The sequence below is a fragment of the Bos indicus x Bos taurus genome, chromosome 5 (genome assembly GCF_003369695.1).
Source record: "Bos indicus x Bos taurus breed Angus x Brahman F1 hybrid chromosome 5, Bos_hybrid_MaternalHap_v2.0, whole genome shotgun sequence".
NCBI classification, from domain to species: domain Eukaryota; kingdom Metazoa; phylum Chordata; class Mammalia; order Artiodactyla; family Bovidae; genus Bos; species Bos indicus x Bos taurus.
In genome coordinates this window covers 118,985,489-119,007,612 of record NC_040080.1, presented here as the reverse complement: position 1 = coordinate 119,007,612, position 22,124 = coordinate 118,985,489, and the positions used below count along the sequence as shown (strand labels likewise).

The window sequence follows — 22,124 nt, the reverse complement described above, 5'->3', positions numbered from 1 at the left end:
GGGAATCCCATGACAGTGGTGACTGGTGGGCTATGGTCCATGGGGTGGCAAAAGAGTCAGACACGACTTAGTGACTAAAAAACAGCCAGTTCACTTGCTTTTCTCCACAGTAGCTAACATTCAAATCTGCCTTGTCAGAAATTTTCAATAGTATGGATTTCTTACCAAAAGCCTCATAATGTGAGTGAAATAGTTTTGAAGTTTACCTAAAGTCAAATAATCAAAATTACATAAATAATGTAATTTTATTTGTTGAAATTTGGAAGGAATATTCATTTGTCATTCAAGTTCTATGATAAGACATTGGTGTTTGGATTTTTTCAGACATTTCTATGACAACCCCATCCAGCTTGTTGGGAGATCTGCTTTTCAACATTTACCTGAACTAAGAACACTGTAAGTGTTTATTTCTCTTGCTGATTATTTTCTCTTTGCAAGGTTGCTGTGAAGACCAAATGAACGTTTCAAGGGTTTTGAAATGGCCATAAAAATGACCCCTTCCTAGAATTTTCTCCCAGTAATACTCAGGTACTCGTCCTTCTAGGACTTTGAATGGCGCCTCACAAATAACTGAATTTCCTGATTTAACTGGAACTGCGAGCCTGGAGAGTCTGTAAGTACCTGAGTAGCCTCTTGACTTTGCCCAGAATCTCCACTGCCCTTCAAGCCTGACTAGTCTTAACATCAATGAATCAAAATATGTCCCTGTATGATGTCTGAATACAAGAATGATGTCTGGTTTGTGTTTCAACAGGACTTTAACTGGAGCACAGATCTCATCTCTTCCTCAAACTGTCTGTGATCAGTTACCTAATCTCCAAGTGCTGTGCGTATCAGTAAGGCAATAATATTATGTAAACAGGGCTGAAATGACAGGCATTATTTCAGTAATCCTTTAAAGAGGAGAAAGTTCTTTCCTTGAGGGTCTTCAGGAGGTCAGGCCTCCTTGGTCCAGGGAAGTGGCTCTTGGATATGACCCTAGTAATAACGGCAGTGGAATGTTCCAGGTGGCTCAGTGGTTAAAAAAAAAAAGCCAATGCAGGAGACGCAGCTTTGATCCCCGTGTCAGGAAGATCCCCTGGAGAAGGAAATGGCAACCCTTTCCAGTATTCTTGCCTGGGAAATCCCATGGACAGAGGAGTCTGGCAGGCTACAGTCCATGGGGTCACAAAGTGTCAGATACAACTTAGCAAATAAACAACGATAATGCCAGTGGACCCCTGGTTTCCAAGTCCCAAACAGTCTCCCATCAGCGTTTCAACTGGCACACGTTTCCTTTCAGAAAATGGATATGAACAAGCCAATATAACTTCATTCCCACCTCCCTCTAAATCCTCTGCAAAGCAAGAAAGAAAAAATCATGGGTCAGAAACCCAATACGGATGCCAAAATAAAATTATCAGACCCACACAAACCTTGATAAAGGCAACCAAACATTCTTCCAGTATAGTTGTGGGTGCCATGTTCTAATGTTTCATCTAACAGGTAAACAACTTGCGTATGTTATTTCTGTTGCCTTGGGACTTCTGTTCTCTGCCCTTTCCACATTTTACAAAACGTAGTTTATAGGAACTGGGAGAGCCTGGTTTTGACCTTCCACTTTTCAGCCTCCTCCTTCCATGCCCTGTTAACACCCCCTCCAGCACTGAGGGGATGTCATGAAAGCACCCTGGGTCCCTTGCAGGGCTCTGTTCCCAGAAAGGAGACTTCTGTGGCAGCTGTGATTCTAGTACAAGCTTTGTCCAGTAGCAAACAACATGCAGCTCTACAATGTTAAGTGGAAGAATGGGAACTTTCTTCAGGGACTGAATAACTGGGAGAAAGCGTCTAGACACCAGTAGGTGGAAATCTCAGCAGCCATCTTGGAATTCTGCCCGCCATACCTAAGACAGGCTGGACACATACTCAGTTTTGAGGAAGCTGGCTGAGCACCAGGACCAGGATTTCACCCATTATAACTGATAAGTGGGGAGGCAGTATTTAAATTGCATCTGTCTCCACAAGGTCACGCAGAATGGTAAAGCGCCTGAGTCTAGAGCTGCCTGCGCTGAGGCTGACTGGCAAGCTGGTTAAGAACAAAGGCTCCGAGGTCTGTTTTTCTGGTTCAAATCTGGCCTCTCTGTCACTGCAATCACAGTATCTTGAGCGAATTATTTATTCCTTCCAGGGCTCCATTTCCCAATCTATAAAAGATCTATAAAGTCTACTTCCTTCAGGGGATCATCATGAGGATTCAGTAAGTTACTACAAGTCAAACACTTATACCAGCACCTGGTATAAGTGTCAGCGTGCCCATGTGTTAGCACTTCCCCAGCTTGCCCAAGTGTTAGCACTTACCGTCATCTTTCTCACTTCCTGTACAACATTATTCTTTCCTTAAGTGGAAACCTTGAAAGGCCTGAAAGAATGCAGTTGTATGAATGGCAGTATCTTGCTATTTTCTTTTTTGCTTTTTGGGTTATTTTGGTTTTTGTTTTTTTGTTTGTTTGCTCTTTCCATTTTTTCTTTTTTTGGCCATGTGGCACGTGGGATTTCCTGGCCAAGGATAGAACTCAAGCCCCCTTTATTGGAAGTGTGGCGTCTTAACCACTGAACAACCAAGGAAGTCCCTATCTTACTATTTTCAAAATATGTCAATCTATAGTATTAATTTGTTCTTTATAACAACCCATATCTTTTCATTTAAGGAGAGAATTGAAAAAGACATTAATGCTGCATTCAGCACATCAACCAAGTAGAATTAAAGTTGAGAGCACAACCACAGGTCTTGACCTTTACTCCAGTCTGCTTTACGTTCTGGAAGTACAGGTCTGAGTGCTCCCTTCCTGTGGCTGGATCATCCACTGAGTACCTGCTAAATGAGGCAGTGTCACTGTACATGAGTGATTTTGCCTCCAAGTTACTTCTCGTCCATGGGAATAACTTGGCTATGCATGGCTTTCCCCACTGAGTAGCTGGTGATCTTAGTCAAGTCATTTTGCTTTGTATGGGAATCAACACAATATTTCCCTCATAAGGTGACCACTAGGATTAAACAAAATAATTCAGGCCAAGCTGTAGACATGGTGTCTATATATAAGAAGTGCTTGATCAATGTTAGCCATGAAAATCATTAGGTAGAAGGTAGGTAGGAGGTGACACTGTGTTTTTATGTAGAAGAAGGTTTCATATGCCTCTCCTGAGAGTTACACAGGAAGGCTTGGCCCCCTTGCAGTCTGTGGAGGTGAGCGAACCAAATTATTATCAGCTTTTGTATGTGTCCACTTTATCACATTCACTACTTTTCACAAATACACACGGCATTGTTAATCAAGTGTTATTTGTGTATAGATGCAGAGTGTTTTTTTCACTGGTTTGGTCTTTTAAATTTCTAGTGTAAACTACAAATTTGTGTTTCCACACAGCTTTATCTGAATTATTCATGCGTAGTAAGTTGAACTGTACTTCTATTTAAATTCCATGTATTCAATAAATATAAGATAAAGTAATCAATTACAAGAATAAAATAATTTAAAATACTCTCAGAAAACACTATGGATTTTTTAAGTTGCATAAGTGGTGATCTTGTTTTAAGATTTAGAATCAGGCATGAAAATAAGTTAGCTGATTAGCAGATAACTTTTAAAACATGAGACAAGATTTTTTAATATCTATCTGTTACTTTATCTACTAGCTTTCTTTTTTTAAGCTTTCTGCAAATTACCATGGCTTGTTTTAGATTAGCTATATTATACTATAAATATGTCCAGATGTTTTTGTTATTCTGTAATTTGTTGAGTTTTGGCTGAAGACTTTCTTAGATTTCCCACCCCCCCCCCCCCTTGTAATGATTGATTTCAAAGTTAGTGCTGTGTTTTGAATTGTTGATGGGATTTTTTTTTTTTTTTTCCGTTGATTAGAAAAGAACCAACAGTCATTCTCTTAGCTGTAGAGATATAGCAGCTCTTAGAAACAGAGGCACAATTATTTAACTTAATTTGTACTCGTTTCTGTAAGATAATAGCTAGAACATTGTAGATCATCACTAACAAAATATAAATAAATTCATTAAGTAAATTATTTAAATCAATTAAACAAGTATAACAGTTACATTTCAGTTGACATCTGAATCTCCTGCTTAATCCAATAATGCCTATGACTACCTGCTCCATGTCAGGGCTGGGGAAACGTTCAGTCTGCCTTTGGGAGCTGGATCATCGTGAAGGGAAAGGGAGAGAAAAGCATATTTCCTGACGACTAATATGTAACAGATTTTTCCCTTTTGTACCTTCTGTTTTTCAGAGACCTTTCTTACAACCTGCTAGAAGATTTACCCAGTTTTTCAGTCTGCCAAAAGCTTCAGAAAATGTATGTCTGTAAGAGTCTCTAAGTCACCAAGTGAAAACCAAGAGCCAAAACTCACATTTCCAGGGGTCGTTGGTTTGCTTACCCTGTGGTTCACTGGGGAGACACGTGAAGCTTGTCCTTCTTACACACATGACTGCATAGGATGGCTGTAAAGTTGGGAAACATAGATAATATTATTTTACCATACATTACACTATAAGTAAAGCATTTATTATAGTTTTTTCTCTCTAACCTGGTATAGTAATGAACTGGGTTTGTTTAAGCTCTGGATTTTTTCTAAACTTATACCTTCAATGAGTGGCATTAATATCTTTTTTTTCCTGAACACAAGTGAAACTCATATGTATGGCATTAATTTTGAAAACTGAGAAACTTGAGTTTATTTGTATGTTTGCTTCACGATAATCACCTTCAGAGGAGATTCCATATTTGTCTTATTTCAGGTGCTACGGATGCTACTTCTGCATAAAATATTTTAGAATTCCTCTCTTAAAATTGCCTCCTGCATTAGACATCAGCCTTTTTGAGTCATGCTTTGGTTTTGATCAGAACAATATTAACCATCTACCCTTTGCCACTTAATTTTTCTCTGAATGCCTTTGGGCAATTAAGGGAGGGGAAAAAGCCATCTTTGGAAGATAAACATTTGACCCTCCTGAAGACCCTCAAAGCATATAAGAAAGGCTCAGAAGGCAGAACCTGGAAAGGCATCCTCAAATTGTTTGAATGATGCTGCATTGGGAATGTAGCTCTAGGCTCAGTAGTAAAGAATCCACCTGTAATACAGGACACTCGGGTTTGATCATGGCAAGCCACTCCAGTATTCTTGCCTGGAGAATTCCATGGACAGAGGAGCCTGGTGGGCTGCAGTCTAGAGTCTCACAGAGTCAGACATGACTTAAGCAACTGAGCATGCTCACCCAAAGGAATAATAAGTATTTGTTTGAAAGAGAGGCAATACTTATTTAAGTGTATAAATTGTCCCGTTCTTTTTAAAACAAAAAGAAATTTTTTTCAGTGTCACTTGGCAGTCGTAGTTCGCGTGTTCCTTGATTAAGGGAAGGTAATCACTTGTAAAATTTCTCTGAAGACTTATCTTTGAAACCGATGACTCTGAAGTCAATCTCTGGAACCTGTCATTTCAGAGACCTGCGACATAATGAAATCTATGAAATTCAAGCTGACACTTTCCAGCAGTTGTTCAGCCTCCGATCTCTGTGAGTACCGCCTCCCAGAACTTTCCCCATCATAGAGCAGTATTTCTCTCTTTGGGTCTTCCTCTAAGAGTTCCTTTTCAATGTATGCATATACTGTTGGGCCTTTGTACGTGTATCTGCCATAAGAAGGCAAATATTTTGCTTATGATCATTTCTAGGAACAAGTTCAAAAGTAGTAAATTTGCAGTCAGCAGACATGAGACTTAGATAAAGAGGAAGGAGGCCAAGCTATAAAATAGCCTGCAAAATGTGATTCTATTCTCATCCAGGAACTGGCAGAGATCGTTTGGCATGCAAAAACAGGGTAACCACACAGTTCTTCCTGCCTGTTTTTCTTTCCTGGTCAAACAGTTTTTCAGTGCAAGTCTCTCTGAGGGCATAAGAGTCACCTGGAGATGACTGTAAAAAAATTCAGAGTCCAGGCTCTCACCTGCCTCAAGAGTTAGACCCTCTGGAGTGGGGCCTGGGAATCTATATTTTAACAAGTACACAAGGGTTTGAGCACAACTGTCCTAGAAAATGCTTCTGTTGCTCAGATGACTAAGATTTGTAAATATTAAATTCCATTCTATGATTGAAAAGACCATATATTAACTATAGGTTTAAAAAAAAAAAAAAAAACTTAGTAGTAGATTTTTTTATGTGTGTGAGGCAGTTAAAAAAAGTTTAAATTTTTCCATCCCGAAACTGGATTTCAATGTCATTTTGATGAATGATGGCAGTATGTAATGTTTTAACTGCAGGACATAAACCTTTTCTTTCCTAAAGTTTTTCTTAACATTTAAGAGACCATCTAGGTGATCACTTACCTAGAGACAGACATCCTGGAATGCGAAGTCAAGTGGGCCTTAGGAAGCATCACTACAAACAAAGCTAGTGGAGGTGATGGAATTCCAGTTCAGCTATTTTCAAATCCTAAAAGATGATGCTGTGAAGGTGCTGCACTCAATATGCCAGCAAATTTGGAAAACTCAGCAGTGGCCACAAGACTGGAAAAGGTCAGTTTTCATCCAATCCCAAAGAAAGGCAATGCCAAAGAATGTTCAAACTACTGCACAATTGCACTCATCTCACACACTAGCAAAGTAATGCTCAAAATTCTGCAAGCCAGGCTTCAATAGTACATGAACTGTGAACTTCCAGATGTTCAAGCTGGATTTAGAAAAGGCAGAGGAACTAGAGATCAAATTGCCAACATCTGCTGGATCATCAAAAAAGCAAGAGAGTTTCAGAAAAACATCTATTTCTGCTTTATTGACTATGCCAAAGCCCTTGACTGTGTGGATCACAATAAACTGTGGAAAATTCTTAAAGAGATGGGATTACCAGACCCCCTTACCTGCCTCCTGAGAAGTCTGTAAGCAGGTCAAGAAGCAACAGTTAGAAATGGACATGGAACAACAGACTGGTTCCAAATAGGGAAAGAAGTATATCAAGGCTGTGTATTGTCACCATGCTTATTTATATGCAGAGTACATCATGAGAAATGCTGGATGAAGCACAAGATGAAATCAAAATTGCCAGAAGATATATCAATAACCTCAGATATGCAGAGTCATCTGCAACCACCCTATGGCAGAAAGCGAGGAAGAACTAAAGAGCCTCTTGATGAAAGTGAAAGAGGAGAGTGAAAAAGTTGGCTTAAAACTCAACGTTCAAAATCTAAGATCATGGCATCCAGTCCCATCACTTCATGCCAAATAGATGGGGAAACAATGGAAAACACTGAGAGACTTTATTTTGGGGGCTCCAAAATCACTGCAGATGGTGACTGCAGCCATGAGATTAAAAGATGTTTGCTCCTTGGAAGAAAAGCTATGACCAACCTAGACAGCATATTAAAAAGCAGAAACATTACTTTGCCAACAAAGGTCTGTCTAGACAAACCTATAGTTTTTCCAGTAGTCATGTATGAATTCGAGAGCTGGACTATAAAGCTGAGTGCCAAAGAATTGATGCTTTTGAACTGTGGTTTTGGAGAAGACTCTTGAGAGTCCCTTGGACAGCAAGGAGATCCATCTAGTCCATCCTAAAGGAAATCAGTCCTGAATATTCATTGGAAGGACCGATGCTGAAGCTGAAACTCCAGTACTTTGGCCACCTGATGCGAAGAACCGACTCATTAGAAAAGACCCTTATGCTGGGAAAGATTGAAGGCAGGAGGAGAAGGGGAAGACAGAGGATGAGAAATGGTTGGATGGCTTCACCAACTCTATGGACATGAGTTTGAGTAAACTCCGGGAGTTAGTGATGGACAAGGAAGTCTGGCGTGCTACAGTTCATGGGATCCCAAAGAGTCAGACATGACTGAGCAACTGAACTGAACTGAACTGAAGCGACCATACCCCCATAAAATAATACCATTCCTCAAAACATTTTAAATTCACCTTTAAGAATCACTTTCTCCCCAGAATTTAATTTGAAAACCATCTTGCTCTGAATTTAATTGTGTTGCCCTTTCCTTACTTTTGGTCTAAAATCATCTAATGAATTTCTTTTACTTTTTAAAATAAATGTCAAACAAAAAAGTGCATTACCTACTTTTATTACCCACCTTATTCACCAGGTTGGAGTTCTGGCTGTTTCCAAAAGTTAGTTTTTTTAAAAAAAGAACTTTTTTTTTAGTTGATAGTTTTAATAATTGGAAAAGGAAATGGCAACCCACTCCTGTATTCTTGCCTGGAAAATCCTATGGACAGAGGAGCCTGGCGGGCTACAGTCCATGGCATCAAAAAAGAGTCAGATAAGACTTAGTGACTAAATAACAAAGAGATATTTGATAACACTGTATTGCATAATTGAAATTTGCTAAAAGCATAGAACTTAAATATTCTTCACCAAAGACCCATGGATTCACTCTCCTGGGTCACCGTCCTCACCCTCCTAACCAGCTTCTCTACCATCAGTCTCTACCCATTCATCTCATTTTCCAAAGAAAATATTTCTTAAGCAGAAATTGACTCATGTCACTTCCCTGCCTCAACAATCTTCTGTTATTCCCCTACTGTCTTTAATACCAAAACCAAGCTTCCCAGCACCACCCTTCAGAACCTGATCCCAACCACTGGAATACCTTCAGCTCTCACCCATCAGCTCCCAGGACCTGACACATGGGCCACTGTTTCTCCTGGCCCTCTCACCCATTCCATTCCTCCCCACCCTCAACGTGCCCTTGTCTGTCCCATAAGCACAAGCTCCCCTGTCTTTGAACCCGCTCCTCTCTGATGTGCTTTGCACATTCTCTGCAACAGGACTCCGCGCTCCGCACTGCCATCAGGTAGACCATGCCTGACCTGAAAAATGACAAGGATTTTTTTCATTTTCTTATCCCCATGGTCTAGTGCAGTGGTTTCTCTCATTATTTATTCAGAAAACTAAGATCATGGCATCTGGTCCCATCACTTCGTGGCAAATAGATGGGGAAACAGTGGAAACAGTGTCAGACTTTATTTTGGGGGGCTCCAAAATCACTGCAGATAGTGATTGCAGCCATGAAATTAAAAGATGCTTACTCCTTGGAAGGAAAGTTGTGACCAACCTAGATAGCATATTCAAAAGCAGAGACATTACTTTGCCAACAAAGGTCTGTCTAGTCAAGGCCAAGGTTTTTCCAGTGGTCATGTATGGATGTGAGAGTTGGACTGTGAAGAAAGCTGAGTGCTAAAGAATTGATGCTTTTGAACTGTGGTGTTGGAGAAGACTCTTGAGAATCCCTTGGACTGCAAGCAGATCCAACCTAAAGGAGTCCCTTCTAAAGGAGATCAGTCCTGGATGTTCATTGGAAGGACTGATGCTAAAGCTGAAACCCCAATACTTTGGCCACGTCATGCAAAGAGTTGACTCATTGGAAAAGACCCTGATGCTGGGAGGGATTAGGAGCAGGAGGATAAGGGGACGACAGAGGATGAGATGGCTGGATGACATCACCGACTCGATGCACATGAGTTTGAGTAAATTCCGGTAGCTGGTGATGGACAGGGAGGCCTGGCGTGCTGCAATTCATGGGGTCACAAAGAGTTGGACATGACTGAGCGACTGAACTGAACTGATAGAAAAACCCGAACAAACATTTTGGCCAACCCAATAGTTTGAGGATTCCAAACAAGTTCTGTGCCAAATACTGGAGACTCTGGAGCCAGTTTACTTAGATTTGAATCTCAGCTGCTGAGTACTCTGTGACTTGGAGCAAGTCACTTAATACTCTGTGTTTTAGTTCTCACCAGTAAAACGGAGCTAATGATAATACTTACTTTATCAAGTTGTGTTGAGGGTTATGAGATTTTATGTGTAAAGAAGCTGGTGACCATACCTGGCACATAGTAAATATGCAGCAGTGTTGCTGTTGCTGTCATCATTACTAGAACAAGCACATATGCTTTTAGGGTTATGTAAGTGAGAGTTCTCACAGGAATCAGAGTCAGTTCTCACAGAATCAAACACCCTGATGGCCCAAATGGAGGGACACCTACACAGGTATTGGCAAGCAAGGGACGCGCGTGTAGAAACCAGCAGCATGATGGAGACGGGGGCTGAAGAGACAGGGAGGAATGAAATGTGTTTCCAAAACCCAGGAAGCCCTGAGGCACAGACAGGGGGTGCCATGGTTGAGAAAGTGCACAGCTGTGCCAAGATTCCAAAATCGAGGAGCAGACCACAAGGAGACCCCGACTGCTGTCCTCCAGGGACTTCCACTGGGACTCCAACAGAGAACCTCAGGGAGCCTTGAAGGTGCAACCTGAGAGATCAGGGCAAGAGAGGAGAACTGGCTCCCCTGGGCCTGTTGGGAGGATTCCCAACAGGAAACCTCCTGTGCAACCTGTGCAACCCGTTGGGTGCACAGGTTCATGACTAGGAATGGAATTACTGTCCTCTGAGTATAAAAGTGCTGCACTCAATATGCCAGCAAGTTTGGAAAACTCAGCAGTGGCCACAGGACTGGAAAAGGGCAGTTTTCATTCCAATCCCAAAGAAAGGCAATGCCAAAGGATGCTCAAACTACCGCACAATTGCACTCATCTCACATACTAGCAAAGTAATGCTCAAAATTCTCCAAGCCCGATTTCAGTGTGTAAACCATGAACTTTCGGATGTTCAAGCTGGATTTAGAAAAGGCAGAGGAACCAGAGATCAAATTGCCAACATCTGTTGGATCATCAAAAAAGCAAGAGAGTTCCAGAAAAAAACATCTACTTCTGCTTCATTGACTGTGAATCACAGCAAACTGTGGAAAATTCTTCAAGAGATGGGAATACCACCTGACATGCCTCCTGAGAAATCTGTATGCAGATCAAGAAGCAACAGTTAGAACTGGACATGGAACAACAGACTGGTTCCAAATAGGAAAAGGAGTACGTCAAGGCTGTATATTGTCACCCTGCTTATTTAACTTCTATGCAGAGTACATCATGAGAAACGCTTGGCTGGAAGAAGCACAAGCTGGAAGCAAGATTGCCGGGAGAAATATCAATAACCTCAGATATGCAGATGACACCACCCTTATGGTAGAAAGCGAGGAAGAACTAAAAAGCCTCTTGATGAAAGTGAAAGAGGAGAGTGAAAAAGTTGGCTTAAAACTCAATGTTCAAAAACTAAGATCATGGCATCTGGTCCCATCACTTCATGCCAAATAGATGGGGAAACAATGGAAAACAGTGAGAGACTTTATTTTGGGGGGCTCCAAAATCACTACAGATGGTGACTGCAGCCATGAGATTAAAAGATGTTTGCTCCTTGGAAGAAAAGCTATGACCAACCTAGACAGCATATTAAAAACCAGAGACATTACTTTGCCAACAAAGGTCCATCTAGTCAAGGCTATGGTTTTTCCAGTAGTCATGTATGGATGTGAGAATTGGATTATAAAGAAAGCTGAGCACTGAGGAATTGATGCTTTTGAACTGTGGTGTTGGAGAAGACTCTTGAGAGTCCCTTGGACTGCAAGGAGACCCAAGCTTTCCATCCTAAAGGAAATCAGTCCTGAATATTCATTGGAAGGACTGATGCTGAAGCTGAAGCTCTGGTACTTTGGCCACCTGATGTGAAGAACCGACTCACTGGAAAAGATCCTGATGCTGGGAAAGGTTGAACCGGGAGGAGAAGGGGACAACAGAAGATGAGATGGTTGGATGGCATCACCGACTCGATGGGCATCAGTTTGAGCAAGCTCCGAGAGTTGGTGATGGACAGGGAGGCCTGGTGTGCTGCAGTCCATGGGGTTGCAAAGAGTCAGACACAACTGAATGACTGGACTGAACTGAATGAGGTGGATGAACCTAGAGCCTATTATACAGAATGAAGTAAGTCAGAAAGAAAAGCAAATATTGTATATTGATTCACATATATGGAATTTAAAAAGACAGGTCTGATGTACCTGTCTGCAAGGCAGCAATGGAGATGCGGACATAGAGAACAGACATATGGACACAGTGAGGGAAGGAGATGGGGGACAATTTGAAAGAGTAACATTGAAACATATACATTAGCATATGTAAAATAGGTAGCCAGTGGGAATTTACTGTATGATGTAGGGAGTGTAAAGCAGAGCTCTGTGACACCCTAGAGTGTGGGGTAGGGTGGGAGGTGGGAGGAGGGTTCAAGAGGAAGGGAACACATGCTTACCTGTGGCTGATTCATGTTGATGTATGGCAGAAGCTAACGCAATATTGTAAACCAATTATCCTCCAATTAAAAAAAAAAGCTTTCCAGTTTCCCCCAGCTTAGGGGGGACTTTCAAACAAGAATGTAAATGTTCTGTGAATACCATTTATCCTAGGTAATTTAGGGGCCCGACACCATGAATAAATTACCTTGCATTAGAGAAAAGTTGACAGTGGTCATTTTCAGTTTCCTCAAATGCCTACGCTTTAGCTCCCCTTTTGAGTCATGAATTTTAAAAATACAAATTTTAAGTTCCTTGCTCTTTTTTAAAAATGTGGAAGTTCTTATTCTTGTAAATTACCTACATGTTGTTACACATAGGTGTGGAGGAGAGGGGCAGTGAATTTCTCAATAAATTATAGGCTTTGTTATCAAAGAATTATGCTTCTAACATATATTAGCCCCTTTTTTCTTCATTTCCCAGTTAAGAATTTAAATGTCCATTCTCTTTACTGGGAATGTTTTTGAAAGTATCTCTGTTTCTCTTAAGGTCTGACATGCTGGACAATATACACAAATTCTTTTGGGTTTCATTATGTATCTGGGAACATTTTATAACTTAAAATTTACTTGCCCATCAGAAGAGCTTCAGAAGTTCCTGTCTCTCCCAACTCCCAACCCCCACTCATCTTAGAAATGCCTTAATAAAATTTTACAACCATGTTAAAGTCAACTTTTTATCAAGAAAAGAATAAAAACTAAAATATCCATCTGAGTGATTTTCCTGGATTGATTTAATAAACAAGGTTGCTTTCAAATTCTCTCTTTAATCATTTTATACTATCCATACATGCATCTGAAGGATGATTTGATAAAGTTAATTGTCCATGTCCTGAATGGAAGTTAAATTTTGTTAGAAGAATGAATATATATGGTAAAACTTCACAAGGTCTTCTTTTATATAATCTTCTCACTTGCCTTTTTTTTTTTTTTTAATAGGAATTTAGCTTGGAACAAAATTGCAATTATTGACCCTAATGCATTTTCCACCTTGCCATCTCTAAGAAAGCTGTGAGTATTTCATGACTTGTTTATGGCATGTTTTTTGATAATTGGGCAGTATCTGATTAATCAAAAATGAATGTTGGTTTTGCTGGAAAAGCCTGGGCACAGAATGCTGAGTCCTCAGTGTCCTCCACACTAGAGTTGGATCAAACTAGAAAGGAGCAATCCTGCTCCCTGCCCCTCCAAGGCCATGTGGATCCTTATAATTGAAGATCTGGGTGACAGCTGGTTCTGGTTATTGAGGTGAAATTTTCCATTTTTGCAAGCTATCAGGTGGAATGGAATAAGACATCAGTTCATTTCTAAAGGGCTTTCATTTCACAGTTTGCCATACTAACAGAAAATCTTCCTGTCCATTTTTATCCTCCCTTGCTTCTTCCTCTTCTCCACTCCCGTCTCAGAGAGAAAGAAGGAATTGGGTCAGACAGAAGTTAAAGAGAGGAGGAAGAAAATAAAACGCAAACGATGTTTTCAAATTAGATGTAGCGCCTCCCACTAGATTTTAGATGTCCCCCCCACCGCACCCCACCCCGCCCCCCGGCAAAATTGAGGCATGGCAGCCACTCCAGTATCCTTGCCTGGAGAATCCCATGGACAGGGGAGCCTGGCAGGCTACAGTCCATAGCATCACAAAAGTGTCGGTCAGGACTTAGCACGCAGCACGTCGCATCTGCCAAAATCAAGCTGAATGTAGAAATTACAATTTGGATATGATTAAAACATTTTTCTTTCTGCAATTCTGATTGCAGATAGAAAAGTTGTCAGGAGCTAAAACCAAAATGGTTCCTTTTACCATTAAGAGTAAGGACCCTGCTTAGAGGTTTTATGGAGCAGTTTAATAATCTTGAGGTTGCTTTTTTAATGTAATCGTTATATGCTAACACAGACTAAAAGCCAATTGTTGTTTGATGTTTTGCAGGGACCTCTCGTCCAACCGCCTGTCGTCTATTCCTGTAACTGGGTTACATGGTTTAACTCACTTAAAATTAACAGGAAATCATGCTTTACAGAGCTTGATATCATCTGAAAATTTTCCAGAACTCAAGTGAGTTTGTCATTAAAGCTAATAAGATACATTTGTGGTCATGTGAAATAATAGACGTGTTATAGTGGTTTTCAAAATTTATGGGACTCTTTTGAATTGCATTTCATGCCTTCATGTCCCCCACCCCTGGGGCATTGTTAGGACAAACCCTGGAGTAGGAGAATGTGTCTTCCTGACCACATTTCCTTTGTTTCTCTAAGATGCCTCCTGGAACATAGAGTTCATAGAAAGAGTTTGAAAACCATTGATCCATGAGATAGAAACTAGAACATGTAATTAAATAACATTATAACATAATTGTACTCCTGTTGACATTTAAAAATTCATTTTGCTTATGTATATGTTCTCATAAAATCTATTAAATTAATATTTGTTTGAAGAAGTAATGCTCTTTAAAACCTGTCACACTTATTATCAATAAAGAAGTCCCTTGAAAAATTTTATATTGTTTACCACTGAGCCACCAAGGGAATATATATAATATATAGAGAGAATATACATGTATATTCTCTGTGTATATTAAACCATAGTACTTTTCATATAATTTTAAAACCCCAAAACAGAGTTTATAAATAAAAGAAAGGAAAAAAGTCTATAAATACCTCTAAAAACATTTTGCTATTTCCTTCCAGATTTGGTTTCCAATGTATTTTTAATTGTTAGACCACAGTACGTATACAAATTTATATCACATTTTTGTCACTTAACACTATATGATACTATAAATACTACTTAACAGTGCTACAATTTCCCCAGTGATCCTTTTTTTTTTTTTCATGTTTTTATTATGGAAATTTTCAAGCACAAAAGTAGAGAAAATAATATATCCATTGAACCTCAGTAACTATCAACATTTCATGACAATAATTTCTAACTCCATTGTTATTATGAATAGCACTGGAACCAACATCTTTATGCACATAGTTAATAATTTAGACTATTTATTAAGGCTAAAACCCACAGGCAGAAGTATTAAGTGAAAGAAGAGCACTATATCTGGCAATCTGTTTCTTTCAGTGTGTGTTTTTGTTTGGTTTTGTTCATTCCAAGGGTTATAGAGATGCCCTATGCATACCAGTGCTGTGCATTTGGAGTGTGTGAGAACGTCTATAAAATTTCTAACCCGTGGAGTAAGGCGACAACAGCACTGCAGAAGACCTTCATAAAAAAGATGCTGGCGTATTTCAAGTTCAAGGTAAGATCAGCTGTGTCACTGACAAATCTGTGTCAGAAAGGCGCCTGAAAAAGTCATCAAACATATCATCTGAACTCCAGACAAGCCTCCATATAATCACCCCAGCAAGCTGAGAATCAATCCTACTTTTTAAAGAGTCTCAGAGAAAGAGAAAACTCCTTTAGGACTCAGTCTGAAATGTCATATTTTCTGTAAGTGAATTCTTCATGCTTATCGTTAGATCCCTTTTAGCATACAGTATCCTCTGGGGTAAATATTAACACTGATTATGAGTACTTTCATAAACTTTTAAGAGGGTCTCATCCCTGTGGGTACCTTTTTCAAACATGCTTCTGAGCTTTTTACTCCAGAAGATAAATATTTTTATTCTTAAACCCGAGTAGAGCGGAGGATATAGACATTTTAGGTGCCTCCATATCTCAGCAGAAGAGCTTAGGAATCCAACTTCTTACCCAATTAATCCTAAAACATTCTCACCTCCTACCCTCCACAAGGCTATCTGTCAGGAAAGTGAAATGAGATAATGTCTGTAAAGCACTTGGCTTTCCTTGAAGTAAGACCTGACTTAACTAGACAACAATGCACCTCAAACCACACCTGTGGTAACAAGCGGGTGCTTTCCTTTTCTTGCCAACCTTGCAAGTTTGCACAGAGTCTGAACAGACTGGCTTTTCTTCCTCTGGGTGTTAATGATTTGTTGATTCCCAAGCAAGTATGCTTTGTTCTGTCTGCACATTTCGTTGACTTGGCTTCCTGCACATGTATCCGATTAAGGAGCAGGTATTCCAGCCCTTGGCTTTTTTGTTTCACGCTATAGCGTGTGTCTTGCTCTCGTTCTTGCTTTCATTTTTGCTTTTCCTGCCTCGTTCACCCTAATTTCTAGTATATTTATTCATCAACCCCTTCTCCCCCTCAAAAAAAAAAAAAACAATTAGAATGTCTAAAATGTGCCAGGCACTGTTCTAGGTCCTAGAGGCACACAATGAACAAGAGAGAGGAGGTTCTTCATGGAGTTTATTTTCAGAGACTGTGATTCCCAATCCTGGGCTGTCTATTGGAATCACACTAAAGTTTTTTAAAAACACTGATGCCCGAACCCCACACCAGACCAATTAAATCAGTGTCTCGGGGAAAGCATGTTAGATTAAAAAAACTCCTGTTTCACGGGTAGCTAACCCAAGCACCGAGCAGTTACGTGATTTGTCCTCTGTTTAGCAGAACACCCCAGAAAGATGGAAACTTACTAATTCTCCCTCTTGTATTCAGAGAACACAGTTCAGAACATCTGCACTGTAGTCATCTGAGTGTTAGAACATTGGATAAAGTGGTTCTTCCACTGAATGCAGACCCACGCTCTCTCTCTAATTTAGGTCAGAGCGATTCGGGGCCGTAGTGAGCTGCAGGGAACAAGAACAGAATGAGAGAGCTCCAACATTATGACAAGGAACCCAGGGTTGGTTACCATCCCTCGTCCCCAGTTCTGCCGGGATAGTTGTCAAACAGTAGCTTGAGTGGAACATCCCAAAGCAACTACATCATAGACTTGAGAGAAAGCCCAGGGAGAAGTGGGATGTTTGCCCTTCAGTTTCCTCTGTGACATTTCATGTCTCCAGGGCAATCCAGGCCTCTCTCCTCCCTGGGAGTTGGTCCCTCTAAAGACAGACAGAACTAATCATTCCAGAATTTCTCATTCCTGCAGATGAGCGTGATCTTGAAGATTTCCTACTTGACTTTGAGGAAGACCTGAGAGCCCTTCATCCGGTGCGGTGCTCACCTTCCCCAGGTGAGAAAGGTGTCCCAACAGCCTCAGGAGCTGTACCCACCCTTAACTCTGAAGCCGTCAGTGACATTCAGCTACACCTCCAGGCAAAATCTGTGCCATCTTAGCAGCTCATCAATATCCCACCTCATGCAGACATTTAAAATACAAATGTTTATTTCCTGGAGTTGGTCTCGTCATAAACAGGATTTTTATAGGAGACTTTTGATTCAGATTAATGGAAATTGAAGAACCAATCATGTAGTTAGAGGTATATGTAATTTTTAAAATAATATTAGCTCTTTAGCCTGAACTGGTATGCAACAGTCTTGCTTCATGTAATCACTGATTTTTGACAGTGATTTCTTAGGTTCTCTCTAAAGAGAACCTATTTGGTTAAAGCAAATAATAGTTTTAGAGATAAGTAAAAATTTCTATGTATGTTAATTACTTCATTGTTAGTCCCTTTCTCTGAAATAGGATAATCCAGTTGGGGGGAGGAGGAAGACAGCAGAGGAGGGTTGATATTTTACTTTCAACAGTTTGATGGTTCTTTGCTCCTAAACAGCAAACGTCAGTCTAAACCTAAGATGACATTCTCATGAAATGCATACGACTCACACTTCCTCTTCTAAAATCACAAAGTGTTTCCCTAGGATTCTGCTTCCCTGTTTACAGAACCTTTTTGAAACATTCTGGAAAAATATATTAATAATAAAAAGTCCAGGAGATCTGGTTTGTTACCTGGCCCCCACACTGCTATATTTGGGGAGCCAGAATCCAGTAATGTAAAAACTCTCTGGCTCCATTTTTCTGGGTATAGGTTGAAAACCTGGGCATCTGGTATACTCATCTTTACATTAAATAATGGTTTAATGAAGGGGATTCCCTGGTGGCTCAGAAGGCAAAGAATCTGCCCGCAATGAAGGAGACCCTGGTTCGATCCCTGGGTCAGGAAGATCCCCTGGAAGGGAATGGCTACCCACTCCAGTATTCTTGCCTGAAGGATTCCCCCGACAGAGGAGCCTGGTCGGCTACAGTCCATGGGGTCAGACTCAACTCAGCCACTAACACTTTCACTTTTTTTTTCCACTTAATAAAGTGGGAAAAGAGAACAGTGTGTTCCCAGGGCTGTTACTGGCTTGTATCTCTTGGTGTCCCGATAAGAGAAACCAAAAGGGGAGTGTGGCAAAAGTCGTGAACCCTCATTTGACACCCATCTGTCTCTTCTTTGGACTTCTAGGCCCTTTCAAACTTTGTGAATACCTGTTCGGTAGCTGGCTGATCCGAATTGGAGTGTGGACCATAGCGGTTTTGGCACTGACATGTAATGCCTTGGTGACCTCCACAGTGTTCAGAGCCGCAGTGTACATATCCTCCATAAAACTGTTAATCGGGTTAATAGCCGCGGTCAACATGCTCATGGGGGTGTCCAGTGCAGTGCTGGCTGGCGTGGACGCCTTCACTTTCGGCAGCTTTGCGCAACACGGTGCCTGGTGGGAGCAGGCGGTCGGCTGCCAGGTCGTCGGCTTTTTGTCCATTTTTGCTTCGGAATCTTCAGTTTTCCTGCTCACCCTGGCAGCCCTGGAGCGTGGGTGGTCGGTGAAATGCTCAGCAAAATTCGAAACGCAAACTCCCTTTCCCAGCCTGAGAGCGACCCTCGCGCTCTGCGCGCTGCTGGCGGGGACCGTGGCCGCCGTGCCCCTGCTGGGAGGCAGCGAGTACAGCGCCTCCCCGCTCTGCCTGCCGCTGCCCTTCGGGGAGCCGCGTGCTACCGGCTACATGGTGGCCCTCGTCTTGCTGAATTCGCTTTGCTTCCTCGTGATGACCGTCGCCTACACTAGGCTCTACTGTCACTTGGAAAAGGGAGACCTGGAGAGCATGTGGGACTGCTCCATGGTGAAACACGTGGCCCTGCTGCTCTTCACCAACTGCATCCTGCACTGTCCCGTGGCTTTCTTGTCCTTCTCCTCTTTACTGAACCTCACCTTCATCAGCCCAGAAGTCATTAAGTTTATCCTCCTGGTGATCGTCCCCCTTCCTGCCTGCCTCAATCCCCTTCTCTACATCCTCTTCAATCCACATTTTAAGGAGGATCTGGGGAGCCTGGGAAAGCAAACCCACTTCTGGACAAGATCGAAACACACAAGCCTGATGTCTATTAACTCTGACGATGTGGAGAAACAGTCCTGTGACTCAACCCAAGCCTTGGTGACCTTCACCAGTGCCAGCATAGCCTACGACCTGCCTTCCAGTTCCGGGTCACCACCAGCTTATCCGATGACTGAAAGCTGTCATCTTTCATCTGTGGCATTTGTCCCGTGTCTCTAATTAATATTAGAGAAAAAGTTGTCAAAAATTGAAAACCCAAAAATATGAGGTTGAGTACATCAGAGCGGAACCAAAAAGAACTGAGTTGAAATTCAAATTTTTTTTTTAAATCTCTGTGTCAAAAAGCTGATAATTGTTGATACTAGAGAGTGAAAAATCAGTATAAATGCTGCTTATATAATTTGTTCAGCTATGGTAGATAGTCCTACTTTTCTGGTAAGCCTAAAATACGTATATATTTAAAAAGCAGATTGAAATATCCAAAAAATTCTCCATGATTTCAATTGAATTTTTTTTTGACTCACTTGCTTACAAAAGAGGTTTTAAACCAGAAAATCCCTTAAAATATGCCTGGAGATATCAGGAGAAAAAGAATTTTAAATAGCCTACATTACTAAGTAATGGTTGTAACCAATAGGATTTCATCTTAATGACCGTGTGGAGATGTTTTAGTACTGCTTCACTTTTCCCAGAAAAGATCCTTCCAGGTCACCAATCCCGCCATGAATGGATAACATAAGGTACTACTCATTCATTCATGTTCACATCATTTTTAGAGATGCTAGATTTTATGAATCAGCACTAGATGATTCTACCCTCAGTGGAATAAAATTGCTTACAAATATTTTGAAAGGAAAATGAACTTAAATTCTTAAATTACCATGAAAGCAATCAGGTACAGACAAGGTCTGATTTCTCTAATTCATTTTAACTCCTTGGTGCCCCGAGATGAGAAGAAAAGTCCATTGCTGGCAATGGATATATTTAGAAAAGATGGAAAGCAACCTGGGATTTTTTTACCTTGGTTGAGTACACATTTTTCACAGGAGGTTTTATCACTTGATTCACACTGATGTGTATCATAAGGTAATAATCAAATGCAGACACAACATAAATTAAATCCACTGACATAGCTTCTCACATGTATCTCTAGTAGCTTTGGCAAGTGTCTGAAACCAGTTTTGGCTCACCAGAAACGTGGTAACATATTCTCCTGTTTATTTGGCTTGGTTTTAGCTATGTTGTCTTTGGGTCAACCCACTTGATGTCAAGAACATGACGTCTCTGCTTATTCCATGTTTAATATGTGTTAGGTATTATAAGAGGCAAAATTATTAAATACTAAAGGTCAAAGGATTAATTTGTAACTTCTGTTATACTACATTAGCTTCAATAAATCCAAACCAAAAGACTATTAGGTAGATTTATTTTTATATAAGCATGTTTATTTTGATCAGATGTTTTAACTTGGAATTGAAAAAAATACATTTATGAGATGTTTTATAAGATGTGTAAATATAGAATTGTATTTATTACTACAATAAAGATTCAGTAACACTAAGGGCCATGATAATAAACCATGTACAGTGGCATATTCTTTCATATATATTGTGTTTCTCTGCCCATTTTTCTTTAAATTCATTAACTGTATGTAATATATGTAAATGTATATAGTTCTTGTAAATAGATTTCAAACTTGCTTTTCTATTGGGTACAAAATAAATTTGTAATAAAATGTGTGACTATAAGACAAAATATTTTCAAGTGTTTTAGTGAGTCCATACATGGACTCCTAAATACATGATCTCCTAAATGTTTTTGACTTTTGATGTATAAGAGTACATTTGCTATCTGAGTATCTTAAGTATTTTGGACTTGTTTAAGAAGTAAATCTTTCACAAGAACAAGTCAAAATATCTTTACAAACTCCTGGATAGCTTTAACTATGACTGATAAACTATTTTGTCACAACAAATGACTTGGTGAATTTCATTGTCCCCAGTGATAGTTTGGGCTTTATAGCCAGAATCTACTTCTTTTGCAATGTAAAAACAAAAACAAAAACACAATTAGAAAGAAATGTATAAAAAACAAATCAATCCTAAAATCATTCAACATGAACATGGCTTTTCTATAAATTCTTCCTTTAAAGGAAACATATTTTATGACCATGTCAAGGCCAAAAGAAAACATGTGATTCTCAGGGCACAAAGAAATACACTCTTCCCCTTTTGTTCCCATCCCCCAAAATATAAGGAGTGAAATTATTTTTCTAAGCACCTAGTACCAGCCACTCCCAGCTGCAATGAGTCCTGCTCTGCTTGTACAAGTTGCAAAATGAACCCATCAGGTAGTAGCTGGAGCTTCAGCAGTATTGCCAAGATGAGTCCATATCAATAAATTATGTGTGAAAGTGTTTTAAAAAAAGAAAATGAGCCCGTATCAACTGAGCCCCTCCAGCGTACCTGGCACTGAGTTTCCCACCCATCTGTCAGACATGGGTGACGGATGCTTCAACCTAACCTTGCAGTCTACACTTAATTTCTCTTCCACTGAGACAAGAGGTGTAGTAGTGTTAGTTGCTCAGTCATGTTCAACTCTTTGCAACTCTATGGACTTTAGCCTGCCGGGCTCCTCTGTCCATGCAATTCTCCAGGCAAGAAGACGGCGGTGGGTTGCCATTCCTTTCTCCAGGGGATCTTCCCAACCCCAGGATGGAACCAGGGTCTCCTGTACTGCATGCAAATTCTTTACCATCTGAGCCACCAGGGAAGCCCAACTGACACA

The 22,124-nt window shown here is 40.5% G+C and overlaps 1 protein-coding gene across 1 annotated transcript in view; it reads left to right on the top strand.

The window, feature by feature from the left end:
* LGR5 (leucine rich repeat containing G protein-coupled receptor 5) overlaps positions 1–20,917 on the top strand; it is a 128,168-nt gene extending 107,251 nt beyond the window's left edge. The window contains 11 exon segments of the mRNA XM_027543365.1: positions 325–396; positions 545–613; positions 755–826; positions 4,282–4,347; positions 5,493–5,564; positions 13,161–13,232; positions 14,146–14,271; positions 15,322–15,401; positions 15,404–15,466; positions 17,166–17,249; positions 18,469–20,917. Of these exon segments, the coding sequence (XP_027399166.1) occupies positions 325–396; positions 545–613; positions 755–826; positions 4,282–4,347; positions 5,493–5,564; positions 13,161–13,232; positions 14,146–14,271; positions 15,322–15,401; positions 15,404–15,466; positions 17,166–17,249; positions 18,469–19,556 (1,864 nt within the window). The 3' untranslated portion in view covers positions 19,557–20,917.
* The last annotated feature ends 1,207 nt before the right edge of the window (positions 20,918–22,124 follow it).